Source organism: Alternaria infectoria, assembly GCF_024043175.1.
Source record: "Alternaria infectoria strain BMP 0036 chromosome Unknown scaffold_1, whole genome shotgun sequence".
NCBI lineage: Eukaryota > Fungi > Ascomycota > Dothideomycetes > Pleosporales > Pleosporaceae > Alternaria > Alternaria infectoria.
The window spans coordinates 300,853-324,155 of NW_026250690.1; the positions used below are offsets into that span (position 1 = coordinate 300,853).

Genomic DNA, 23,303 nt, shown 5'->3' on the forward strand with positions numbered 1-23,303 from the left:
GTGGTTCGTGGGCAGCGTCCGTGCATGTGGGCGTCGGCGCTGGGATCGCATGGAAGCGTCGGAGGCGCGCGCCCATGCAGTGCGCTGCAGACATGTGCCGCCGCTTTAGGGTGCCTTTGTTTTGGCAGGGCAGCGGAAGGGCAGCGGACGTGGGTAGGCGTGCGCGCAGAGGCATGCAGCAGCAAATAGCAGGCGCTGTAGGCGGTGCAGCCAAACGCCTTGCAGCCCATCTCGCGCGTGCAGCACTCTGGGCTGGTGTGGTGGAGCGGCGGCGGGCGTCCTTTTTGGTTGGCAGGGCTAGCAGGCTAGCGCTCTGGCCGCGCGCGCGCCCATGTCCTAGTCAGCGAAGTCAGCGTAGCGCAGCCCATGTTCCTTCAAAGCCCCAGACGGAGCTAGAGGGTCGTTTTTGCTACCGAGATCATCCTGCTCGTCTCTCCCGTCCTCCTCTACCGCGACGACTCTCCTGGCCATCTCCCTCGCTGCTGATAATCCGGCCACGACCTCACCATCACCGCCCGTCACAGCCCCGATACGCCTGTCGCATCGCCACCACTCCCGCCGCCCGTGACCGCCGCCCCTACAGCCTCCTTCTCTTCTCTTCTGCTCTGCTCTACTCTACTAGACCTATACCCTATACCCTAATTCATCGCCCGCGACCTGTAACCGTCCGGCACCTCCCTCACATTCACAATGGCATCAAAGGTAGGCGCCCAGCACCGCCCGCGCCGCACGCGCCCCTGCTAACCCGCGCCAGTTTCTCCGAGAATACAAGCTGGTAGTCGTCGGCGGCGGTGGAGTCGGAAAGTCGTGTTTGACTATCCAGCTGATCCAGAGCCACTTCGTAGACGAGTACGACCCGACCATCGAGGGTGAGCAATTACGATCCGCCGCGTCATGCGCAAAAGCAAGCTAACAGCGCCAGACTCGTACCGCAAGCAGTGCGTCATCGACGACGAGGTTGCGCTGCTCGATGTGCTCGACACAGCCGGCCAGGAGGAGTACTCAGCCATGCGCGAGCAGTACATGCGCACAGGAGAGGGCTTCCTGCTCGTCTACTCGATAACCGACAGGCAGAGCTTCGAGGAGATCATGACATTCCAGCAACAGATCCTGAGAGTAAAGGACAAGGACTACTTCCCCATGATCGTCGTTGGCAACAAGTGCGATCTCGACGGCGAGAGGCAGGTCTCGACACAAGGTACGTTTGCATCCCATCCCTGACCACCTGCACGTGCTGACCCTTGCACAGAGGGCCAGACTTTGGCGCGCAACTTTGGCTGCAAATTCATCGAGACATCGGCCAAATCCCGCATCAACGTTGACAACGCCTTCTACGACATCGTACGCGAGATCCGCAGATACAACAAGGAAATGTCATCCTACACAGGTGCCCCTGGCTCAAATGGAAATGGCCCCACAAAGCAGACATTTGACACCGATGACCAGGCCGAGAAGAAGGGCTGCTGTGGATGCACAGTCATGTAAGGAGATGGAAGCCATGATTCTTGTTGTGGAGAGATACCTACACCGCTGGGTTCGGTCGACCGCCCTGGCCATTGGCGGTGCTGCTTGGGCCAGCAGAAGAAAACACGCGATGCTACTGTTACGTACTGTCAGCTCACCTTCGCCTACGAAGGCCTGTCGTTCAAACACCTCTTCTTTTCGATACTGTCACTTAGGGTTCGCATTACGGGCTAACGGATTCACGTCTGCTGGATGCGCCTCCGAACACCCTACTTCTACTACTGGTATCGACTCCGTCTTTCTTATCTGGTGGCGCTCTTCGTGTTCGCGTTCATCTATCTAGACCGATTTCTTTATGGCATTTTGATCGGTACACTGTATTCCCTCCTGTCGGCATGCCATGCGAGGCACCATGCAGCACGCTTCGGGGAGTCAAAAGATTTCATTATTTTTTTGACAGCTTTTAGGGTCGTTTAACTTTACCTACCTTCTATGAACATAATTCATCTCTACTCGCATCACCACTCAGCCTCGTCTTCTGCTCACCACACTTCCCGTTCGCTACAGCATGGCGGCAAAATACAACCCTCATGCACGTCTTGACGTGCTGTCGCACCCCGCACGAACACCTTTGATCCAGATTGCCAGCTCACGTTGCATGGCGACTGCTGCTGGCGGTGCATTCACATCCCTCGGCGACCAGCGGCGATGCAATCGCAGTGATCATCCGCTTGGAGCCACAAGCGCGTGGTGTTTCGACTCGCGAGCCTTGCCCGGGCGTCGCCATTGGATGTAGATTATCACAGAGATGGCGCTATCCCTGCACGGCCGTTTCAGGGCCTACACCCCGACTGAAAGAGGGGAAGTCGATCAGGAGAGAGGCAAGTGGGCATCGGCAATGCACACGCGTGTCTCAAAAGCGACGCGATAGCGACTGGATTAGGGCCGACTGACCCAGGGAGCTTTTCTCCGGACGAACACCAAAACTTGCAGATCGCCATGATTTCGTGAAACACTAGGTTGGGGCTGCTTCCCAGAACCCGATGCGCCGTTCTTGCCGCATCCGCAACACGTGTGGCACGTGCCCAGTACGTCAACTCAACCTCCACGTCCTGGAGATCGGTTCGCTTCACTTGACCACTTTGCGGTCCTTCTTGACAAATATTTTCTCTCTTGTCCAACTGCAATCAAGGCGCGGCCCGACAATGTGGATATTCAGCAATTATTTACACCCGCCGCTGTTTAGGCTATTCCCAAAGTGTCCCCAAACGGGAAGTACGCCCTGCCCGCGTCGGCACGGATGATGACCTTGTTCGGCCAGTTCGCTGTACACCAGTTCGGCTGCAGCTTCACTCGCTGCTATATGCACCTAAGCGTTCCAACGCCGTTGCATGCGCCTTGTTGCGGGTGGAAAGCCACTCATGTGGCCACTTCATTATCCCTGTAGTACGCTGATCTTCGAAGCAAACACCCAACCCACGGCTTTCGCTATACGTTTGGGAAAACTGTTCGTTCGACGGATAGTGATTGATTGTCAGTAGACGAGCTGTGGAGTGCCTCGGGCCCTAGGTTCATACATCTCTTTCCCCATCCGTGCGCAAACTGCATGGCGGATGATCGATATCGGGATGCCCACAATAGCTCGCTTATGCACAGGTTCCAATGAATGTCTCCTTTCGTAGTTCACACGGAGCTGGACCATGTAAGCAGAGATCAGGCTGGACTCCATCTCATTATGGCGGCTACGAGCTATGTCGCGTATCAATCACCAAGCTTGGGCCAGAGATGTGAAGGCAATTGAGATCATGTAAAAAAGAGCCCATGATGGCTCTACACCATTTGCATCGGAAAATAGCAAGCTCTTGCTCCTACCCTGAACTTCAGTATGATCAGACTTGTGTAATTTGTATCGCCAGTAATTGGAGCCTCGGGTATATTGCGAACCTCCCACAACACAGCCTGCTCTCAAAATGTCTATCACGGAATCTCCACCAACACGGCCTCACTGCAGCCAAATCTCAAAATAAGGCTGTCGGTCCACGCGCGCTAAACTATCGTTACCGGCCCGTACCTGCACACATGTTCCCATGTGGCAGCTCTCGCAGACCGGCCCTGCAACCTTAGCTAATAATGCGACAGCATGACGCGCAGCTGATGCAACTGTAAAAGGTACGCCGAGGAGGTGAGCGTCTTACATACATATATCGCACAGATCGGCACTCAGCGGAGGGATCTAGACCCTGACGTTAGCGGATTGACAGGCCTAGTGCGGGAACCACATTGAACGTCCCGTACATCACAACTTCCCCGCCATGAACGCGATGAAAGAGCTTGAAAGGGCGACGCAGTCAGTCTACTAAGTCTACAGCCGGAATGCCTTGATATACATCTTCATAATGCACCACATCAACATCCATCCGTGGTGCAGCGTGACTCGGACCCCCAGCGCTACTACCAAGTGCTTTGTCTTCATCGTCGATTCCACACCAGTCGACACCCCAGCTTCGGACCTGATTGGAATGGCATTATGTAGAGCCGTCGCTTCACGACCCAAACTCACGATCCTCGATCTCAGAATTTGGTATCGAGATCCAAAGTCCCTGGTTTATTGCTGCTTCTGGCAATTGCAGCTCCAGAGCGTGGATTGTAGGTCGAAACGCGGTGCTGAACGCCAGCCAATAGACAGAGACTTGCGGCGCGGTGGTAAGATGCGTACCAAAAAGTACGATGCTGACGGATCATGGTAGAAGTCCGTTACCACCTAGCTCGACCTGTCTGTGTTGGCGGGTTGCGTCGTCGTCGTGTTCTCGTTCTTTGGGTATGACGTCTTTTCCTCCTTCCTCTTTGTTATATCGCGCAATTTCACCCCACACTTCGACTTTTTGAACGCATGACTGCAGCATCGCATGATTGTATAAGTGATGAATAGTTCTACACGTTCTTTCGAACTGGACATGCTTTTACGATGGCACAACTCGGCTTTCGATTCGCATCTATCTTGCACACTCGGGAAATTCCGTCCGAATGCGCCATTGACCTCACCATCTGCGACATCCGGAGACACGATAACTTTTTCGTAACTTTAGCACCAAAAGAAACGTTGCCATTGTTAGGCACAAAACCTATCATCCCCTGTTCTCGGAAACGATCGACGCATATGCTGATGTTCTCATCGTGTCATACGGCACGGCCCGTCGGTACTACCACGACGATGGATAGAGGGAACCGCTTTGTCTCTCCGATCATCTCGCTAGCGAATCTGAAGATCGCAATTGTACGCGATAAGAGCTCGAGGCGAGATAGCGATGGGCATGAGCTTCCGTGAGCGTAGATCGTAGAAGGGCCGAAATGTGCTTATGCGGTTTGTCTGAGTCTGAGAACAAATGATGGCTTACCAGCACAGACTGGAGCAGCCAGTCTTATCACCTACTTATAGCTTGGTGATACTAAGGTGGCTTCGTCCCATTATGCCACTCGAGTCACATCCTAAAGCTGCAACGTCTAAGATTGTTTCAAGTTCGACCGTGAGCCCTATGCACCACTGGCTTCATGTGTACGCACATAGCTTCTTAGTAACATACTGCTACTTGGATGCGAAAGTAGAGTATTTAACCTTGACATGGACTTGCTGAACGTCTGATTCAGGATGTTTCACGTGGGCAAAAGCGAGTTTGCGCTGCCGTTGCGTGGCTGCCCGGGCAGTCAAAGTGATATTGTCGGAAGTAATATCTCTGTTTTGCTCCGTATCAAGTAGGTAAACAGTACTATCACGTCGAAGTTTTCAGGCCTGACATCAGAGAAGAAGGATATGGCGAACCGGAGCATCATCATGCACTCTTGTAATTTCTAGAACGCGTTGTTTGAACACGACCAGTTCGGCATAGTCTCAGATATTGGCATAGAAAGCGAGAACGACATCATTATCGAGGCCACAGTACGAACAGTACAAGACTGTGGTACAATTAGAGGGAGTGCGTATGTCTGGGGTGTATGCCCTCAACAATGTATAAATCGAGGAAGTAACGGTATGACTAAGCTACGATGCAGACCCCGGTGTCTTGATGATTGTGGTATTCGTGAAACTGTCGTGAAAAGATAGAGTATTCCTCCACCGCCAGACTAACGCCTTGCACCCATGACTAGACGATAGTGATAATGAACACTCGGGTCTCATACGTCGTTGGAAGTCTTCTAACCCATCAGATCTTGTGCATATAAAGAAAATGTGTATGCCATCACACAAACGGAACCGCTTTTGGCGCACGTGCTTTTCGCGAAACCTCAGTGCCCAGTTCTGCTGCTGCATTTCGAATGACAACTGCCAAACACCTCAGTCGTTCTCCAACTCGTCTAACTCTTTCTGTCTCCTCTCTAGTTCTTGTCTCATAGCCTCCGCTTCCTTCTTCAGTCTTTCCCTCCTAGCTGCCTTCTCTTCTTGCGAGACTCCAGGATTAGATGACGAGCCCGCACTCGGACGTAGTGGCACAGATAGCGACGGGTCGATATTGGCGTTCACATCGGCTTGAGACGGGTTCAATATCGACGAGATGGCGTTCGGTCGATGAGGCATGGGGTTGGCGGTCTCTTCTGGGTCCATGGTAGCGCTTCGACTGCGCTTGCGGGGCGATGGGGCATTGGGTTGTGTATTCGGTATAAGAGTGGCCGGATTTGAGGTCACCGAAGCGTTACCGTAATAGTGGGTGAAATCAACGGCAATTGGTCCTCTAGGTTCGGGTGTATAGTCTTCTCGAGATTCTAGCGCCGTCGACGGGTCTGGGGAAACGGAATGCTCGAATGCTGGGGTTTGGGACGGACGCTGCGGTGGGGAGTAGTCGGCAACAGAAGGCGCTGCTTGGGAGCCTGTGTCACCAGCTGGTACGACCCGTTTCCGGCGTTTGATCTCCTGCTTCTTCATTGCGACAGGGCGATGTGTTCCATGCAGTTTGTAGTAGAGTCCTGCGGATTGGAGTTAGTTATCGCAAACGGTCACCTTCGTCAGTCCCTTAAGCAGATATAGACTTACCACAGGCGTTGCATATTATGTGACCAGCGTCATCACGTCTCCAGAGTGGTGTAATCGTAGTTGCGCAGTTTTGACATGCGGGAATAGCACTTGTAGAAGCTGCTGCTGCCGCTGCACTGGATGCAGCGTCTGCTCCGTTTGTTCCGTCACTTGATGCAGCATTCGCCTGGGCCAATGCGAATTTAGCAGTTTTGGACACGCGGTTGTTGAACGCTGGGCAGCCACTGCAGCCTTGTTGACCGCCAGTGCCATTACATCGGCCCCCACCAGGACATGTGCCGGCTGTCATCTGGTCTGCAGCAACGTAGGTCGCGACTCGGGGCGAAGCCGCAAGGGACCCCGGTGACGTTCGGTTGCCGTCACAAGGGCCCGGAGTTGGGCTTTGCTGCACGGGCATAATCGGCTGAGTCTGAGTGTTGCGTTTGAGATTCACGGGACGTGATTGATTCCGCGCTTTCATGTACAAGCCACATGCGTTGCACACAGTTTCTCCAGCTGGTGATCGGCGCCAAAGCGGCGTTTGTGTTGTCTTGCAGTTACTTCGGTCCGTTAGCGTCTTCTCTGCAGATCTGGTTTCAACTGTAATCGGGCGACTGTTGAGTGGTGGCAAGCACACAGCAAAATTTCAGACAACGTACCTACAGACTTGTCCGGCAACAGGCGCGTTGGATGCGTCATAGCTCATGTTGGGCAGTTGTAAAGATGTCGAGTCTGCCGGGTTCGCCGGTTGCTCTGAGATGGGCACCGCATCCTCGAGTGAATGATAAATCTCATGTCTTTGGTCTTCCTGGCTGTGAATCTGCTGCTGTTCCTGTGACGGAGTCTCTGTCCTCGGTCTGTGGTGCTCGTGGGCCTGGTTAAGTAATCGTAGACTCTCAGCCATCTCTAGCTCGTCCTTGCTCGTTTCTCGCGATAGATGATGGGGATGTGTCGGAGTTGGAGCCAAAGAGGTGCCCCCGCTCCCTGGAGGATGTGCCATGAGGCCAGTCTTCGGTGACCTTGGGTGTGCGTGTAAGAAGAGTGGGCTTACGACCGTGGTGACACACTGTTGCCTAGATTTCGTGAATCGGTTCCTACAGCCCGGGAATGGGAGCTGCTCGATCCAAATAAGTGTTCGGACTTTGCTATCGGCTAGATCTGATATCCGATCAGGGTGAAGGTCAATCTGGAGCAGGCGCTAACGTGACTTGGTGTGATATGCGGGTCTTCGGGCCTTTGTAGACACCTGGGCAACCTTTAGGAGGTGTGGCACACTGATGGCTGGCAAACGACTATAAGAATGATGGGTCTAGCAAGGGATGATATCAGGTGCGCTCGGGATCCCCGTCGTCATAATTCTGCGCAAGTTGCCTACTGGCCTGGCGGTGCTGGTGCGGTACAAGCTGTAATTCTTAGGCGGTGAATGGGCGGCGGTGGCCAATCAAGACTTTGCTATTCTAAGCCGAGGATTAGCGCGACAACCCTGAGAGCACGTCCACGGCGGCCATAGCCATAAGACAAGCTCAGGAACGGCGAAAGAGCATTCGTCTCGCGCGTCGCACCTGCATATCTCTGGATGCAGAGCCAACCAACCCTCAGGTACATGCATTCAAATGCAAGTCGGATGCCCTTATCTCCGATACATGGGCTCGGCGGCAAGAAAAAGGAAAAATCGGCTCTATCAGTCTTGGACTCCACTTGAGCCTCGCCATAGACCAGCTGTCGGCGGATCAGATCCGTCTCGCCTACCACTAGCGATTTGTAATGGTTGCTCTCCGCACGCCACTCACGCAGCCTTGCACCAATCGAAGGGGGGCGAAACAACTCGTCCAGAACGGCGTTATCATTGTTGTAACTATACAACTACAACATACTAGATTTGAAGACCTATTATGGAATGCAATGAGCCCCATCATGATACACTAGTAGAAATGCAAGCCTTAGTAGCCTCTTCGCTTCATGCACTGCGGACACTAGACAGACAAGCGAACACGTGTGACGACTACAGCCTCGTTTAGATCAGATAACCTATCATACACCGACTGAAAAGCTCCTCCCCAACCCATGTAACCAAAACCTGGGTATGATCGAGCCAACCTTGAAAATCCAACACAATGCACAGAACCAACCCTTTCCGTCAGGGTCCGCAGACCATTTCTACGCCAGACATGTCCATAACATGTAATACTTGGTTTAATACATGATAAGCGCGCGACGAGGTTTCTACCGAGCCTAGACAGGGCGAGCGATCTACGAATGAGGACTCTTCGACCGCCGTCCTCTTGTCCACGAGCTGCGGACTTAGACTTGCTCAGCGCCCCAGCCAGCGTCAGCATCACTGCAATATCGTCAGTAACATGAAAGACACGTTTTCAAAGTGTATTGGAGTCGTACCGCATGTTCGCTGGCGGCTCAATGGAAGGAATGAACTCCAGAGCGGCGTAGCCCACACCGATTATGCCGACGATAGTGCCTGGCACAATGCGGAACCAGCGCTCACCGACAATGACGGAGCCGATGAAGATGTAGAAGATGCCGCGGCCGAGGAAAGAGAACATGAAGGAGGCATAGCGTGCCACTTGCTGGGGAATCTGGAACTCGAGGAGGGCAGTTCCTGTTGCTTGTCAGCGGCATGTGGCAGCGAGAGGACGCTCGATCTTACCGAGACCGAATATGATCAGGTATACACCGAGGATGATGTGAGAGCTGCGCAGACTGTCAGCGCTTTCCTAGGCCATTTGATGTGGTTGTGTGCTTCGCTCGCGATCTTCGGGTGGCATGACTGGTGGTGCAATCTCAGTCCGTACGATGCTTGTGCGTCGTCACGGATGCGCACATTCGCGTGTATGGTATTCAAGCCCAGCGCAGGCCCAGACGGACATGGACCAGGCTAGCGAGTGACCTTCGACTGACAGCTTGCACTCTTCTCCACATCCACACGCGCCTGCCATTATGTGCTCGCCAGATAAAGTACGCCATCCGAAGGTTGTACGACGGGGAGAGGCGATGCGACGGGATTGGATTGCCGATGGAGGCGCCGGGTACACTCACAAGTCGTTGAAGGGGAACAACTTCGCGATACCACCGAGGACCACGAATACGGCAACGGCGAAATTCACCATGCGACTACAGGCCCAGTTAGCTTTGATCCTCGACACTCCCAAGTCCCAATGGCTCTGCGGAAAGCTGCTGCCTAGCTTCGGGACAGCTTCGCACAGCTCGAGCTCTACTCACAAGATGTCTGAGAAATCCATGGCGGACGATTGACCGGCGAGGTGTGGGAACCGCACTTTGACGACTGGGCGCAACGGATTGGGGCGGAGGCGGATGGGACGAGATGAAGATGCAGCTGGTTGTGATAGAGCTCGCGGGTACGGTTGGTGCTGCGCAATGTCGGCTTGCGACGAGACGTTGCAAGGGAACCACAGCCAAGCTCCCGCGCTAAACGTCATACCCGCTCTCATTGGCCGACGCGCGACCAAGGGGTTCTTCCAGGTTCAACACTGCCCATTTTTTGTCTTCCAACATATGCCCTTTGGTAGTTCAGTTGCTTGAACATTCATATCTTTCTTGAATATTTACCTGGCTTTCAATTTGAACTGATGGACAGAGCCATCAAGTAGTGGCATCGCATACCTGGAAGAGCTGGGAGTTACTTGTTGGACCCGGTGTCCGCTCCATGTGGCCTTCAGTCTTTGCCCGCTTGCGCACTGGTCAGGACTGGTTCGTGTTCCTAGGTCCTCGCTGTTGTATGTTTTTGCTGGTCAGTCTGTCACGAACCAGGTTCGAGCAGAAGCATCTCCAGCTTTTTTTTGCCCTTTTTTTGTACCTTAGGGCAGGCAGTAGCGGATGGCTGTTAAGAAATGCGTGACAAGTAAGGCTGTACAAGATGCGAGTATCTGCGACGTCCAACTAGCCCCAAACAGTGTCTCCAGCTTTTGCCATCTTCTGCGTCTTCGATATCTCCAGTTAACGCATATAATGCTCCCAGTGTTTCTCTTTCTAACCCACCACTGATTTCCCGAGTTTTTTCGTGCAACAACAATCGAATATATTGCCAATCCATCAACGGCCAAGTAGAAGCACACCGCCTCACGATCACATTGTTTGCGAAGTTTAGTCGTTATCGCATTAGTAGAGCTTGTTGCTCTACATCCTTCAGGAATACCAGGACTCGCCAATATCCTAAACTTACTATATTTATTGGTTTGCTATAAAAAGATGGAGATGTCGACATATCGCCTGCATTAGCATATCCGTGAACCTGGCTTAGGACAGCAGTGTTCCATGAAAGTTTCGATCCCTTTTCGCCATGGTATCGAGTTGTACAATGGCAATCGCGCCCTGCCGCGCCGTGCTGTACCACTGTTAGAAGCAAGCTAAGCACAAGCCTACCTAACGACGGGCCCTCACATTCGGCTCCACGTGTACGGGACGTGAGGCATCGGGTACGCCTGCATTGCGTCAAAGTACTAACTCGGCCAGACCCTTGATACAGTTTGAGGCTCCTCGGAGGACAGTTGGGCTCGTCCGCGCCCAGCAGAACTAACTCTCAGTCTACAGTCTAGTTTATACGCCACAAGATTACGTGCAATGTTAGCATACAACGAGCGGCCTCTTCGACTGGGAACCCATTCTTTCAAAGGGTCGTATAGATCCGGTAGGCTATAGTGGATCGTTTGGCCGCATACTTCACGCGATTCATGCGTACCTGACAGGTCGTCCCTAGCTTGGACGAATTCATGGAATGGTGTCAATGTACTGGGGCGGAAGACTCCATGAACATGCTACGAGCGGGTGTCTGACGGCTACTAAAGCAGCCGTAGTGCCGTTCCTGCATGGACAACGATGTGGTCTGATCTGACGATGGTGTACATTTGATGGGGGTAAAAGCAATCGAGTCGGTGACTCCGAAGTCGAATTGCTCCACACACTCGTGGACATAATCAACGTAACAACGAGAGCTCCTTCAATATTCGTTTCCTCTGCTTTGGATTCGATGTCGTAATCTTCTTCTTATACTCGCCCTCCAATGACCAAAGTATCTGGCAAGCCTCGGCATGAGAAACCGCATTGGGGCTGTTGATCGCGTATAGAGTTTCCTTGCCACCTCTCGTCTCGGTTTGTACAAGATCCCTACTAGAGCTGTTTCGCGATTGGACAGATGTCAAACGGGTACCGATATAGAGTAGCTGTGGTGGAAGCGCGAGGCGTTGACGTGCGCGGACTCCCCAACCATGTAGCGCGCTAGCGAAGCGGCAGGAACCACCGTTCGGGGCTTACTCCGCGCGGAGACGGCCACCACAAGAACGCGCCACCCAAATCAGCATAACCCGGGTCACACCACATGTGGAGAGCACGTTTCGAAAGGACTGAGACGGTTACTACGGATATCAAATGGAGGGCGATGACACCTTGAAACGGTTAGAAGCACGCGAGACTTCTACCTCACCATCTCGATCTGGCTGTTCTAGGGTGGAAATAGAAACGAATTGCGCATGATCGCATAAACTGCGCGACATCGTTAGTTCACCTCCCGACATCCCCTTGGGTCTAGCACTGCCTCGGCTGGTCTGTGACGTTTGGACTGGACCGTCGAAGTTTAACAAGCCAGTTCCATGTAGGGTACCGGCCTAGCCCATGTGTCCAAAATCTTTGGGCGCAGATGTTAGCGACTTCAGCACAACATCCTTCGATGCGTTCAGCATTCTGTACAGCACACATGCAGCTACAAGACTACTCCTGTCAAGAAACGTTCGGAATGGGCTGCGCAGGTGGCAGTCCAGCTGAACACGGAACCGTTGGACGACGTTGAGGGGTGCGGCTCCTCTGGTTGGGAGACTCAAGGGTACCGCACATTTAAACTTTGTTAGCACGCAACGCTGCAGGAAGCCACGAGGCGGATCGGATCAGCCATACCAAGCCTTTGTAGCATATATACAAATCGCGGCCTTGCAAGCGGGAAGGCCCCTTTGCTGGAACGTTGATTCCTTCTTTGTTCCCACCTCTTGCCAGACGACTTCGACTTGGATACTGTGTGTCGCCGGACGAGACGAGACATGAGATGGCCGCTGTACCTACTACTGGTCCTCGCGGCATGGGCCTCGATCGCGGTGGCACAGGACGCCGCCGCGCTCAAGGCGATCGGCTCGCTTCCAAGCTGCGCGGTATGTAACAGCCAACATGGGTCAAATGATATGTTGCTAATGGTTGTAGCAATTGTGCCTGGCGACAGCTGTAGTTGAATCACCCTGCCAGCTTTCGGATAAGCAATGCGTATGTGCCAACGCTAAGCTTCAGAGTGCAGCGGAAAAATGCGTAATTTCGACGTGTACAATAAGAGAGAGTCTGAGTAAGTTCAATATGCCACCATACACTGAACATTTGCTTACAACACTCTCCCAGCCACAAAGAACGTAACTTCAGCTCTCTGCGACGTGCCTGTTCGCTCGGAAATTACCCATTTACGCGTGGCAAACATCGTATTGGCCGTAGTGACAGGCTCCTGCATCATCTTACGCTTTAGTTACCACATGTTTTTCCACGTCAATGGGCTCAACTGGGACGACTTCCTCGTGCTAGCTACGGTGGTTCTAGCCGTACCCTCTGTCGTTATTGTCGACAGATGTATGCTTCCGAATGGCATTGGTATCGACATTTGGAACGTTCCATTTGACCACATCGACAACTTTATACGATGGCTATACGTCGTCACTCTACTATACCTCCTCCAGGCTGCCTTGGTCAAGATTACGCTCCTTTCCTTCTTCCTACGGATATTTCTCAGACGGCGAACAGTACAGCTTTTGTGGGGGACTATCATCTTTATTGGATTATGGACCTTTTCCATTTTCATTCCCGCCGCGATGCCATGTTTACCGGTACGTCAAGCTCACTCACGAGGTGCACGATACACCAGCTAACTTCGTCCTTGGTAATGTAGGTCAGTGATTTCTGGACGGGATGGGACATGGAGAGACCAACAAAATGTCTGAACATGGATGCGGTAGTATGGATGCATGCCATTATAGGCATTGTGTTGGACCTCTGGATGATAGCTATTCCTCTATATGAGGTCTATCATCTCCAGATGACATGGGTGAAGAAGTTCGGCGTGGCATTGATGTTCTCTCTTGGTACCTTGTCAGTGCCCTTCCAGCCCACATTACATCATCTAGCCCCAAGCTTACGTTTCCGCAGTGTCACAGTAGTATCCATCCTCCGCCTGAAATCGCTCTTTTTCTTCGACGGGGACAACAACTATACATGGAAGCAAGCGAAAGTCGTCTTGTGGTCCATGTACGAGCTCCACGTCGGAGTAATCTGCGCCTGCATCCCGACTCTCCGCCTGATCTTCATCCGCGCAATCCCTTCGGTCATCAGCTCGATACAAGGAAGCACCCAGCGAAGCAGCGCGAACGGAAACGGCAGTAGAAGAAGTCGTGGTACAACTCAGAACTTAGACACGTTGAGAAGTGACAGAGGTGGGAAAGAAGGCCTGGCCGCTGAACCCAACACGATTACATACACCAGGACCTTTGCAGTCCGGCACGAGGAAAACGACGAGGAGGTCGAACTTGTCCACATGGAGGATTTAAGTGAAAAGACGTCGAGAGAACGAGGTGGTAGCTATGCTAGTGAGCTGAGCTTATAGCTACATCTTAATGAGACGTCATAGTTTGGGTCCACCAGCCATCGCCAAGTTCATACCCGACACTCAAGTTAGTAAGCATACTAATATTGTAAACCTAGGTAAGATATGAGTGGCGCATTCTAATTGAACTAACCCAAGACGAGTCCTAGAGATGTCCGCAGTTCTCCGCATTACCAGCAGATCGATCACATCGAATCCAACGCCAAACCCGCAGGCCAACTTTCGTCTCTTGTCCTTTGCCCATAGAGATGTTCGACGAACCGCGATGACGCCATGAAACCGTTCTCCTTGGCAAAATCAAGAGCCCGTTCGTACTGACTTTCAGAAGGCTCCCCAAACTGCGCATCGAGATTTACCTTCCACTGCATCAACAGCGACATCGTGTCTACATGACCCCACTCTGCTGCTGCTTCGAAGGCTGTCCGCCCATCGCCCTTGGCCGGTGGGTAGTTTGGATCCGCTTCGTGCTCAAGCAGAAATGCTGCAATACCGCAGAACCCGTTCATGGCAGCTAGTTGCAATGCGGTACCGCCGGAATATACTGGAGTTGTATCGATGATGGCGCCCTGGTCGACGAGGTACTCCACGATGTCGAAGCTACCCGTCTCGGCGGCTCTTTGCAAAGGTGTGCGGCTGATACCCATGTTGCGTGTGTACTGTAGCTCTGCCCCGTGCTCCACCAATATCTTGACCAGGGGGAGACTTTGTACGTCGATAGCGGCCAGTAAGGGAGTTACTCGTTGCATGTGGCTCTTGATGTGCTCCAACATCCCGAAGCCATCAAAGGATACGCATGCGTTTGAACTAGCACCATGCTTCAACAGCACCAGGACTATTTCCGAGTCTTTCGCAATGATCGCTTCACCTAGAGGACTGATCGCAGGCTTTCCTTCCTCAGATTCTTCGATGAATGGCTCAATCGCATCGGCATTTACGCCACCGCACAGAACCTCGATCCTAGTAATGTCGCGGTACCGAATCGCTTGGCGAAGTGCTGCAACACCATACCTGCTTTGCTCAAGTGGAGACTTCCTTGCCTTTGCTGCATCTAGTAGAAAATTTAATGTGTCCACAGTCGACCTTGACCTAATAGCCCATAACAGCGCCATCGAGTCAACGACAGGGACACCTTCGGTTACAAGAAACTTCATCCAGCCTATGTGATTCTTTCCGGCCGCGACAGCAAGAAGGGAGGGTAACGTGTGTTCGCTATATACAGGCAGCGTGCATATGCCCCCAGAAAGACAGCAGTGTAATCCTGGGGTTTTGAAAATGTTGAGCCCACCTGCATCCTCACGATAGATGTAGAATTCATCGGGATCCATGCCAAGCTGGAACAACCAGCTGCAGAGTTTGAAGTCGTTCGTTGCCATAACATGGTAAGCAAGAATCCGGAAGCGGAACTGCAGTTCGCACTGCCTTGAGATACTCGGTTCATCCCTATGAATCCCACAGAACGGTACTGCTGAGCGATGGAAGAGTAGTGTCTCTAAAGGGCCAGCATCATGGGGCCCGCTCGCAGCTCCCAATACAGAGTTCCAAACCGGATGTCGCATCAGAAGGGTACTGACTGCCGTGATTTGACCATCTCGCAGTAAGATTGTCAGCAGTTCTGGGCCCCCACCAGGGGAGTTTGTTTCCAAAATTTCGGTGATGATGATCGCCTTAGTGAAGTCACGGTGGGTGATCGCCAGTTTGAACAGTCTTTTTCCATACACTTCGTGCATGTATTCTGGCAACATCAGGGTAAACTTGTGGAAAGCAAGACTTAAATCATTCTTTTCAATGGCATCATGGAGTCCTGACCATGATCTATTAACCGAGTGACCCTCAAATGGAGTTGCCATGGGCTTTTCAGATGACTTTTGTGCTGACTTCTGTGCTATCAGCAAAGACGCTGATCGATTCCACTTTGCGTTGTGGAAAGCCTCCAGAATTGATATATCCGTGGAATCAGGCGCACTAATGTCGCTCACGTGTGTGTATCCGTCGTCAAGCCGATATCCGAGAAGACTAAATGCCTCCAGAATCATCCCCACGACGCTTTCATTGTGCGGACGGAGAGCAGTGTTGAGTGCCCCCAAGATTGCTGTCTTGAGACTTGGGTCTTTCGTCGGTAGACAGTTACGTTCATCGTGCAACATGAGTAGTAGAAAGTCTTTGGCGCATGTTGTTTGAGTTTCCACGCGATAGTGGTGCCATTCGGTGCAACAGTGTTCCAGCAGGCCTACTTCCAGCCATGCGACAATCCCTGCCGTTGTAGCTTCTATCAGTTGCCTGATACAAGACATGGAAACATTAATATAATCGTTCCGGAGGCATTCGCGACGAGGCGTGGCCCCAGCGCGGAGAGCGATGCACATCAGCTCTGTGGTTTCTGTGTCCCTGAGTCTGAAGTACATATTGGGATTGTTCCCGTCGATAACATGGTCAAGCAGCTCGTCAATTTGTACATGAGTTGCCTCTCGACACATGTGCAAACTGAGCGTTTTCGCGACCTTGAAATGACCTGCAGCTACGGCAAACTGAAGTGGGTAGGTCGGTTCCGAGCCATATGAGCAGTCCATCATGATCTTCTCGCGAGGGTCCATGTTCAGCTCCAGCATAGTTGACACAAGATCTGCATCCCCAACCCTGACGGCAGTAGCAAACACTCTTTCTTTGAGAGCGTCTAGAATCGGAGCCGGGAGGGCCTTCAAGCTTCGTGAAAATCCACTCAGTGGGAGTGCCTTCAATAGTTCGTACGCGTCATTCGAAGTTGTACGCCCGCCCGACGATACGTTGTTGGCGAGTGATGCGATCGCGTACAGGAGAAGTGTTGTACTGTGGCTTCCATATGTAGTGTCCACGAGCGGCCGATGGTTTGAATGGAAGATCGCATCAAGCTGCAGCTTAGAAGGCTTCGTCCACTTCACCAACTGTTGAGAAGAATTGAGGCTCTGTGAGATAAAGTCGAAATCGACAGAATGCGTCCAGGAAAATGGCAAGCTACATTCAGCAACGAAGGTGGGTGCATTCAAGCTGCGGCCGTAGACAGAAGGTGAGGGTATCATGGCTAGGCTAAGGTCAGACTCGAATTGCGTAGAAGAGGAGAAAGAGCCTGTGACAGGAGTCGGTATGATTTGAAGGCCGTTCGCGGTGTCCATGGTCGGGGCGCGTGAACGTAGTCGTACGGTGATGTCCTTGGGAAGCCTGTGAGGACCTGGATATGATGAGCTTCAAAGATTAAACTAGAACACGGAGATGAGCATACCATCATGTAGTGTGTTGGTGAGCGAGCTGCGCCGTGCTATCTCCTGCAGGACTCTGCTCTGGGGAATTTCGCGTCCCTTGAACAACACTTCGACTTTCTCAAGATCAATCGTTTTCCTCGTAAAATACCTGATGATGGCTGCCCATTCGACCGTAGTCAGGTTCTTTCGTAGTTCCCATTTGCGGAAGTGCCTTTCGTATTGTGATTTGCTTCTTGGCATTAGTATTCTTCTCCTCGTAATGCAACAATAGCGGAAATACCTAGCGACAAAACCAAAATGCTTCTTCATATGGGCATCGATCTTATCGAGTGACGTTTCCCAGTAAAGACTCTCGATCGTTTCACGATAGCAATCCCATATTGTTTCATCGAGTCTGTCAGTCTTGACGGTGTTGCTCATCTTGTGCAGCGAAGCCTGAGGCTGCGGAGAAGAGAGGAAGAAGTAGGTAGGGTAACGACCAGGCTGAAAGTTTTGGAGCATGCCTAGATATGTGACCGGTCAAGCTTGGGTTTCATACCGTGCCTGACGCATACTGCGCCTGTCCGCCACGTCTGATGCGCACCAACAACACGACTTCATTTCCCCAATCTCAGTCAGCCGCGCACCCGCCGACCAATCATGCAAAACCTGGCTGCATAGAGCTGCTGCAAGATTTTGTAAACGACGCAATGACCGATGGCGAAACTGACCAATTGTGCAAAACCTTGCGGGCAGCACAGAACACCGACAGATTACACAACAAAATCTTGAGCTGTATGACAACCACAAGTCGCCCAATCTGGTTAGAGCAAGATTCTGTAAACACGACCTACTCTGTCAGGCCGAGCTGGCAGGAGGCGCAGCCATATTGTCCAATCATGCAAAACCTTCAAAAGCACCATTGCAGATTCTGTAGAGACTGCAATAGCAGATTCTGCTTCCGAGCAAGCATATGATAAAAGACGGGATGGAGGTTGCGCTCTTTGCCCAACACAACCTTCTTTCAAGACCATCACAAGCTGTCATCATACCAACTTTACCATGTCTTCCTGGTCGGTTGAAGCAGTCATAGCTTTTGTAACCTTACTAGCCACGTGTATCCCTCTCCTGGCATACTTCTTGCGCAAATTCATGTCCCGACGTCAGACCGCGCTCTCGGAAGTGGGTATGTTGCTTGCTCTTCAACATTATCCTAGCCTTGCTTCTGACAGATACCAGATGTTGAGCTTGGAAACACGGACGAGAATCACGGTCGCGCCCTCGTCCTCACGGACTTTGGGATACGTAAAAGCCGTACACGATAAGAAGATCCCGCAACACCTGGGCTCCGGATGCTAACGAACGTTTGCGTTAGTTCGATGACTTTGTAATGAGGTCGACCCTCAACGCCGTCGATGCATAGCATCAGATGTAGTTGTGCCTGGGAGAGTGGTCGCATCCAACCTTCGTAACATACCACGGCGTTCCAGGGTTTCATCAGAGTTGGCTATCGGCATGGACGGAGGGTTGTCAGATCTGTTGTACGATTAATGCGTTGGGGGAAGTAAAGGCATGACAGAAATATGGTGGCACATAAGCGTCGGTCCGGTGACGGTATAGCAACAATGGAGTCTTTCATCTCTTCATCCAGCATCAAGCGCCAGGTGTCTTCGCCCCATTAACTTCATTGGACTCTTATTGCAAACTCCAAACGCCCAAGCTCAATTGCAGGATGTGCTCTGAAGCAATCCGATAAGCAACGCGGGAATGGCCTAACGAGGCATGGTATCCAATCCTCAAGCTTTGTTCAACTCCAATTCCAGCGGTAATGTCGCCGTTCCTCAAAGGAAGTAGTCCGCTACTGGCTTCTTCGCCGGCATGCCTCGCGAGTCCTGGGGAGCAGCTTCAAATACCCGGTACCGCCGTCCTGGACCGTCCCTGTTCTTCTGATAAGTGTCGTTGAGTACGGAACTCAGTCGCCTCTCGCCGTTTGGTCCAGCGTTGGAGCCTAGCACCCAGCCTCCACCACCGCCTGCTCTGTCGCCATTCGACCTCCTTTGGAAACCAGCGTTTGATCCATCCTCGCCAAGTTCCAAGATGGCGGCTACATTGCCGCAACGGTAGCAGTAGTTTGGTGCTGACCAGACAGTGACGATTGTTGAGTCGAACATCTCCTTAAAACCTTCCATGACCAATTGATGTGCTCTTGCGATGAGACTGAGGTCGTTCTTATGGTTGAACGTCTTGACAATATCGGCTCCAAATAGGAAGCCTGCACCACGCGGTGACAGGCCCCACCCGTCAATCTCGTCGGGGTCGGACCATAGGAGATCACACATGGCTCCTTCGTGTGGCACTTCTTGTTTCCGGTCCAGAAGTCGAATCTTATCCACTGAGTCGACGAGTGGCGACAGACCTCCGTGTACGCATAAGATCGCTCCGGTATCGTTCCGAGCTGAGCCGTTGGCAGACGAAGTTGCACCCGTTCCTGCAGGGCCAACTCGTCCAGGTGTTGGGGCGACGGGGGACGAGGAGCCCATGTTTGCGCTTACTTGCGAGGCGGCGCTTGACTGGGAGTCTGAGTTGCGTGCGTAGCGGTACATAACCTCGCCGTTCGCATTGAGCGTTTCAATCTCGATATCTTGGTCGATGTCGGGCATGTTCTCTGCGTTGCTGGACTCGGCTATCGGGCCATCGGTGGCTTGGAGCGATGTCGCGGCGCCTTGTACGAGAGCACCGAGGGCTAGATAATCAAAGACTTCGCAACAATACCTGACAGTGTTAGCATTGTCTCTACAGCCAGAGCGCGGGAATGCGATCTACCTCCAGACGTTTGCGCTGCCGTATTTCCGTAAGCACTCATCGTAAAATCCGTAGACAGTCGTGATCTGACGAGACTCATGGTTGCCTCTGATGAGCGTTATTCGGTCTGGGTATCGAACTTTGAGGCATAGTAGCAGGAGGAAAGATTCGAGCGAGTAAAAGCCGCGGTCAACGAAGTCGCCTGTATAGAGTCAGTGCGGAGCAGCATGGCGGGATTCGGTTGGCTTACCCATAAAGAGGTAGTTCGTGTCCGGTACGTCTCCACCAACCCGGAAGAGCTCCATCAGGTCGTGAAATTGGCCATGAATATCACCACATATCTAGCAACGCCATGCGATTAGCTATGCCCAAGTGCCGACGCAGTACAGTGCCTACCGTTACTGGCGCATCCACCCCAACCACGTTGCCTTCCTCGATCAACAGCTCGCGTGCCTTGTAACATAGCTCTCGGACTTGGTTCTCGGGGATCGGACGACATGCGCGAAGCTGCTGAATAGCTCTGCGATCAGTGTCAGCCCAATACATCGTACGTATCCTAGTCGGCTGAGTGGCTGTCCATACTTGTCGAGGTCGCTACCACCGGCGCTCATGGCGACGGCTATGCGCTATACGCCCGCGCAGGGCTTTCGGGACGTATAAAGTCTTCGGTTGGCAATTGCGTGCGTAATGCGTTTGCAGCTATGCGAGCTGTTCGTAACGGAAGATTCTGGTGGGCGCGAACAGTAGGGAGGGTGGCGGTACGCGTGTGGCGCGTTGCAGATGCAGTGAATGCGCGAGTCTCGTGACTATGTGATAGTTGTATAGGACTATTAAGCTGAAGATAGCGAATGTTGAAGGGCGGGAGCTCTTTGGCAGGTGAACAAGTCAAGGTGGTGGGCTGGTGGAGGTCGAGGGCGAGAGATCCACAGCGGGCATGCGAATGCGCAGGGATGTCGGTCCAAGCCCGAGCTGCTAGCTCCGCCGTCCATGTTCACTCCACCAGAACACCATCACCACCGTCAACCCCGCTCCCCTGCCGTCCACATCTGCTCGAGGCATCTCAATTGGCACAGTATGCTCTGAGAGACTATCGCAATCCCATCCACCAGCTGTTAACGACTCTCCAGGCCCAGTGATGCCTCCGCAATTCGCTCTCTAATTTCTCAACCCACACACACATTATGCCTCCACACCTCCACCCGCGGTCGCGCATGACGACTTCGCTCTTTGGAACGACGCTCATGGTCTCATTTCTCGTCGTCGCCGCTCCACATCTGATACCCTGCCCGGTCGACCCTCGCACACTCGCCGATTCCGCAGACCCCACAGGAGAGAACAGGCGGAGACGGCGGCGGAGAGTGCCGGAAGACGAGAGTTGCAATGGCGTCATGAGTGAGGAGCGGAGAAGGCAGCGCTTGATTGAAGAGAAATTGGCGGCGAAGAGGGAATGCCCAGTGCCCAAGCCCGGCGGTCTGATTGGGCAGGTGCTGGGTGTACAAGAGGACGAGGGCAAAGAAGAGCAACAACTGACCATCTTGCAACGAGTCGAGAAGATGGTGTGCAAACCCCGGGGCAAGAACGACAATCAATAACAGGAGGTTTGGGAGAAGATCCAACGAATAAACGTATCACGGATGCATGCGCCCACAGACGGAGCTACGACGGCCACGCCAGTATGGCCACTCCACCCACCCACCTGTACATATACCGCGATGTTAGAAAGGATTGCATTAGACTGTATATAAGCAGGACCAAGTCCTGGTCGAACACCCCAACATCCACTCCTATGTGTGTCTATCATAGTGCTGTTCTGTAATTCGTGAGGAAGCAGAAGGACGTGCCTCAAGAGGGTTTATCACAGTGCTCTGGTGCATGCAGCGGGACCCTGACGCGTGTTGGGTAGTGCAAGGAAAAGCAACGTGCTCGCGCGTCGCGTAGCGTGAACCCACTACGTCATGAACCCTCACCAGCCACCTCCCTTCGCTGCCACCGCTTCTGACCTGAACACCAGCATCCAACAAAGTAGTCCATGATCAGGAACGCGATTAAGATGCCTTCTGAACCTCTGACAAAAGCCCAGCGGATGAGCTACCGCATTGGCCGCGGCGAACAAGGTGTCCTGACACTCGAGCCATACAAGTCCGAGATCCTCCCTTTATGGCGTTTCAAAACACCTGCCATCGCGCAAAAGTCCTCATCTGAAATCTACGCCAAATTTCTTGAATACGACAAGAACGATGACTTCGTTGGCATGGACATGTCCCGCAAGTTCTTGCAGATGGGAATGACCAGGGCGAAGAGATATGCAAATCATGCTGGAGGAAGAAAGTACGACAAGAAGACCGGAGAGCAGCTAGAGAGAAGCAAGGGCCATGAGGGGCAAGATGAGAAACTGGAGGCTAGCATCATCTTCAGGGAGGTTTGGGATAAGGCCAAGCTGCACGAGGGCTACGTGGACAAGAAGGGGAGGTTTATGAAGGAGCAAAAAGAGTGGGATAAAGAACAGAAGAAGGAGACCAAGAAGTGAGAGACTATAACGATGCCAAACTACCACCACAATGACACGCGCCACATCCACCAATGAGGTAAAAGAGAGGATGAGCATTCTAAGACTCGAACTTAGATCTCTCGTTCTATCCGCATCTGATTCAGACTTGCACCGACTATGAACGGAGTGGGCCTAGAAAGATATCAACAGTCCAAGGCACGATTAAGTGCCCGCTCCTGAGAAGGTCTACGGAAGTTTAGCACGAGCGTCATACCATTAGACCAAATGCTCTTTGGTCTGTTACCAGATGACGGAATGAACAATCTGATGTATAAAGACCGAGGACTATTGGTGTAGAGAATTTCGGGCGAGTCTCAGCGCCCAGAAGAATTGAGAACATCACATCGGATGCGCACCTTTACCTGGCAGATGGCGGTCGACTTGGGAAACCTCACGCTTTGGTGTATATGGACAAAATGGCGACTCCGCAAGCAAGCAGCCAAATCACAAGAGACATACCCACTCAGTCTACATGTTCAGCATCAAAAATATTGTCACCTACTGTCACCTACTGTCACCACCCAGCCCTTCGCCACAGGCAGGAGGAGAGATCAGTGGTTTGCACAACTATACCAAGCACAATCGAATGCGCCAAGCCCGGATACCTAAGATATCTAGCCC

At 52.5% G+C, this 23,303-nt stretch overlaps 6 protein-coding genes across 6 annotated transcripts; 2 read left to right on the plus strand and 4 right to left on the minus strand.

Moving 5' to 3' along the window:
- Positions 1-690: 690 nt before the first annotated feature.
- On the plus strand, positions 691-1,485 carry RAS1_1 (Ras GTPase; the record flags this gene model as incomplete). The annotated part of the gene is made up of 4 exons (XM_051491534.1): positions 691-702; positions 755-869; positions 923-1,198; positions 1,250-1,485. 4 exons carry the CDS (start codon positions 691-693, stop codon positions 1,483-1,485), a joined length of 639 nt encoding a protein of 212 aa, XP_051357046.1.
- A 4,309-nt stretch (positions 1,486-5,794) lies between these two features.
- Positions 5,795-7,466, minus strand: SRE1 (sterol regulatory element binding protein, transcription factor Sre1; the record flags this gene model as incomplete). Its single annotated transcript, XM_051491535.1, has 3 exons — positions 5,795-6,420; positions 6,488-7,026; positions 7,126-7,466. The coding sequence occupies 3 exons, from the start codon at positions 7,464-7,466 to the stop codon at positions 5,795-5,797; spliced, it is 1,506 nt and encodes a 501-aa protein (XP_051357047.1).
- Positions 7,467-8,767: 1,301 nt separating this feature from the next.
- J4E92_000117 (uncharacterized protein) lies at positions 8,768-9,720 on the minus strand (the record flags this gene model as incomplete). The annotated part of the gene is made up of 5 exons (XM_051491536.1): positions 8,768-8,804; positions 8,861-9,080; positions 9,129-9,172; positions 9,518-9,592; positions 9,701-9,720. 5 exons carry the CDS (start codon positions 9,718-9,720, stop codon positions 8,768-8,770), a joined length of 396 nt encoding a protein of 131 aa, XP_051357048.1.
- A 4,585-nt stretch (positions 9,721-14,305) lies between these two features.
- On the minus strand, positions 14,306-15,493 carry J4E92_000118 (uncharacterized protein; the record flags this gene model as incomplete). Its single annotated transcript, XM_051491537.1, has 2 exons — positions 14,306-15,168; positions 15,406-15,493. 2 exons carry the CDS (start codon positions 15,491-15,493, stop codon positions 14,306-14,308), a joined length of 951 nt encoding a protein of 316 aa, XP_051357049.1.
- A 3,680-nt stretch (positions 15,494-19,173) lies between these two features.
- On the minus strand, positions 19,174-20,745 carry J4E92_000119 (uncharacterized protein; the record flags this gene model as incomplete). The annotated part of the gene is made up of 5 exons (XM_051491538.1): positions 19,174-20,104; positions 20,156-20,336; positions 20,385-20,475; positions 20,531-20,654; positions 20,717-20,745. The coding sequence occupies 5 exons, from the start codon at positions 20,743-20,745 to the stop codon at positions 19,174-19,176; spliced, it is 1,356 nt and encodes a 451-aa protein (XP_051357050.1).
- A 630-nt stretch (positions 20,746-21,375) lies between these two features.
- On the plus strand, positions 21,376-22,661 carry J4E92_000120 (uncharacterized protein; the record flags this gene model as incomplete). Its single annotated transcript, XM_051491539.1, has 2 exons — positions 21,376-21,690; positions 22,161-22,661. 2 exons carry the CDS (start codon positions 21,376-21,378, stop codon positions 22,659-22,661), a joined length of 816 nt encoding a protein of 271 aa, XP_051357051.1.
- Between the last annotated feature and the right edge of the window lie 642 nt (positions 22,662-23,303).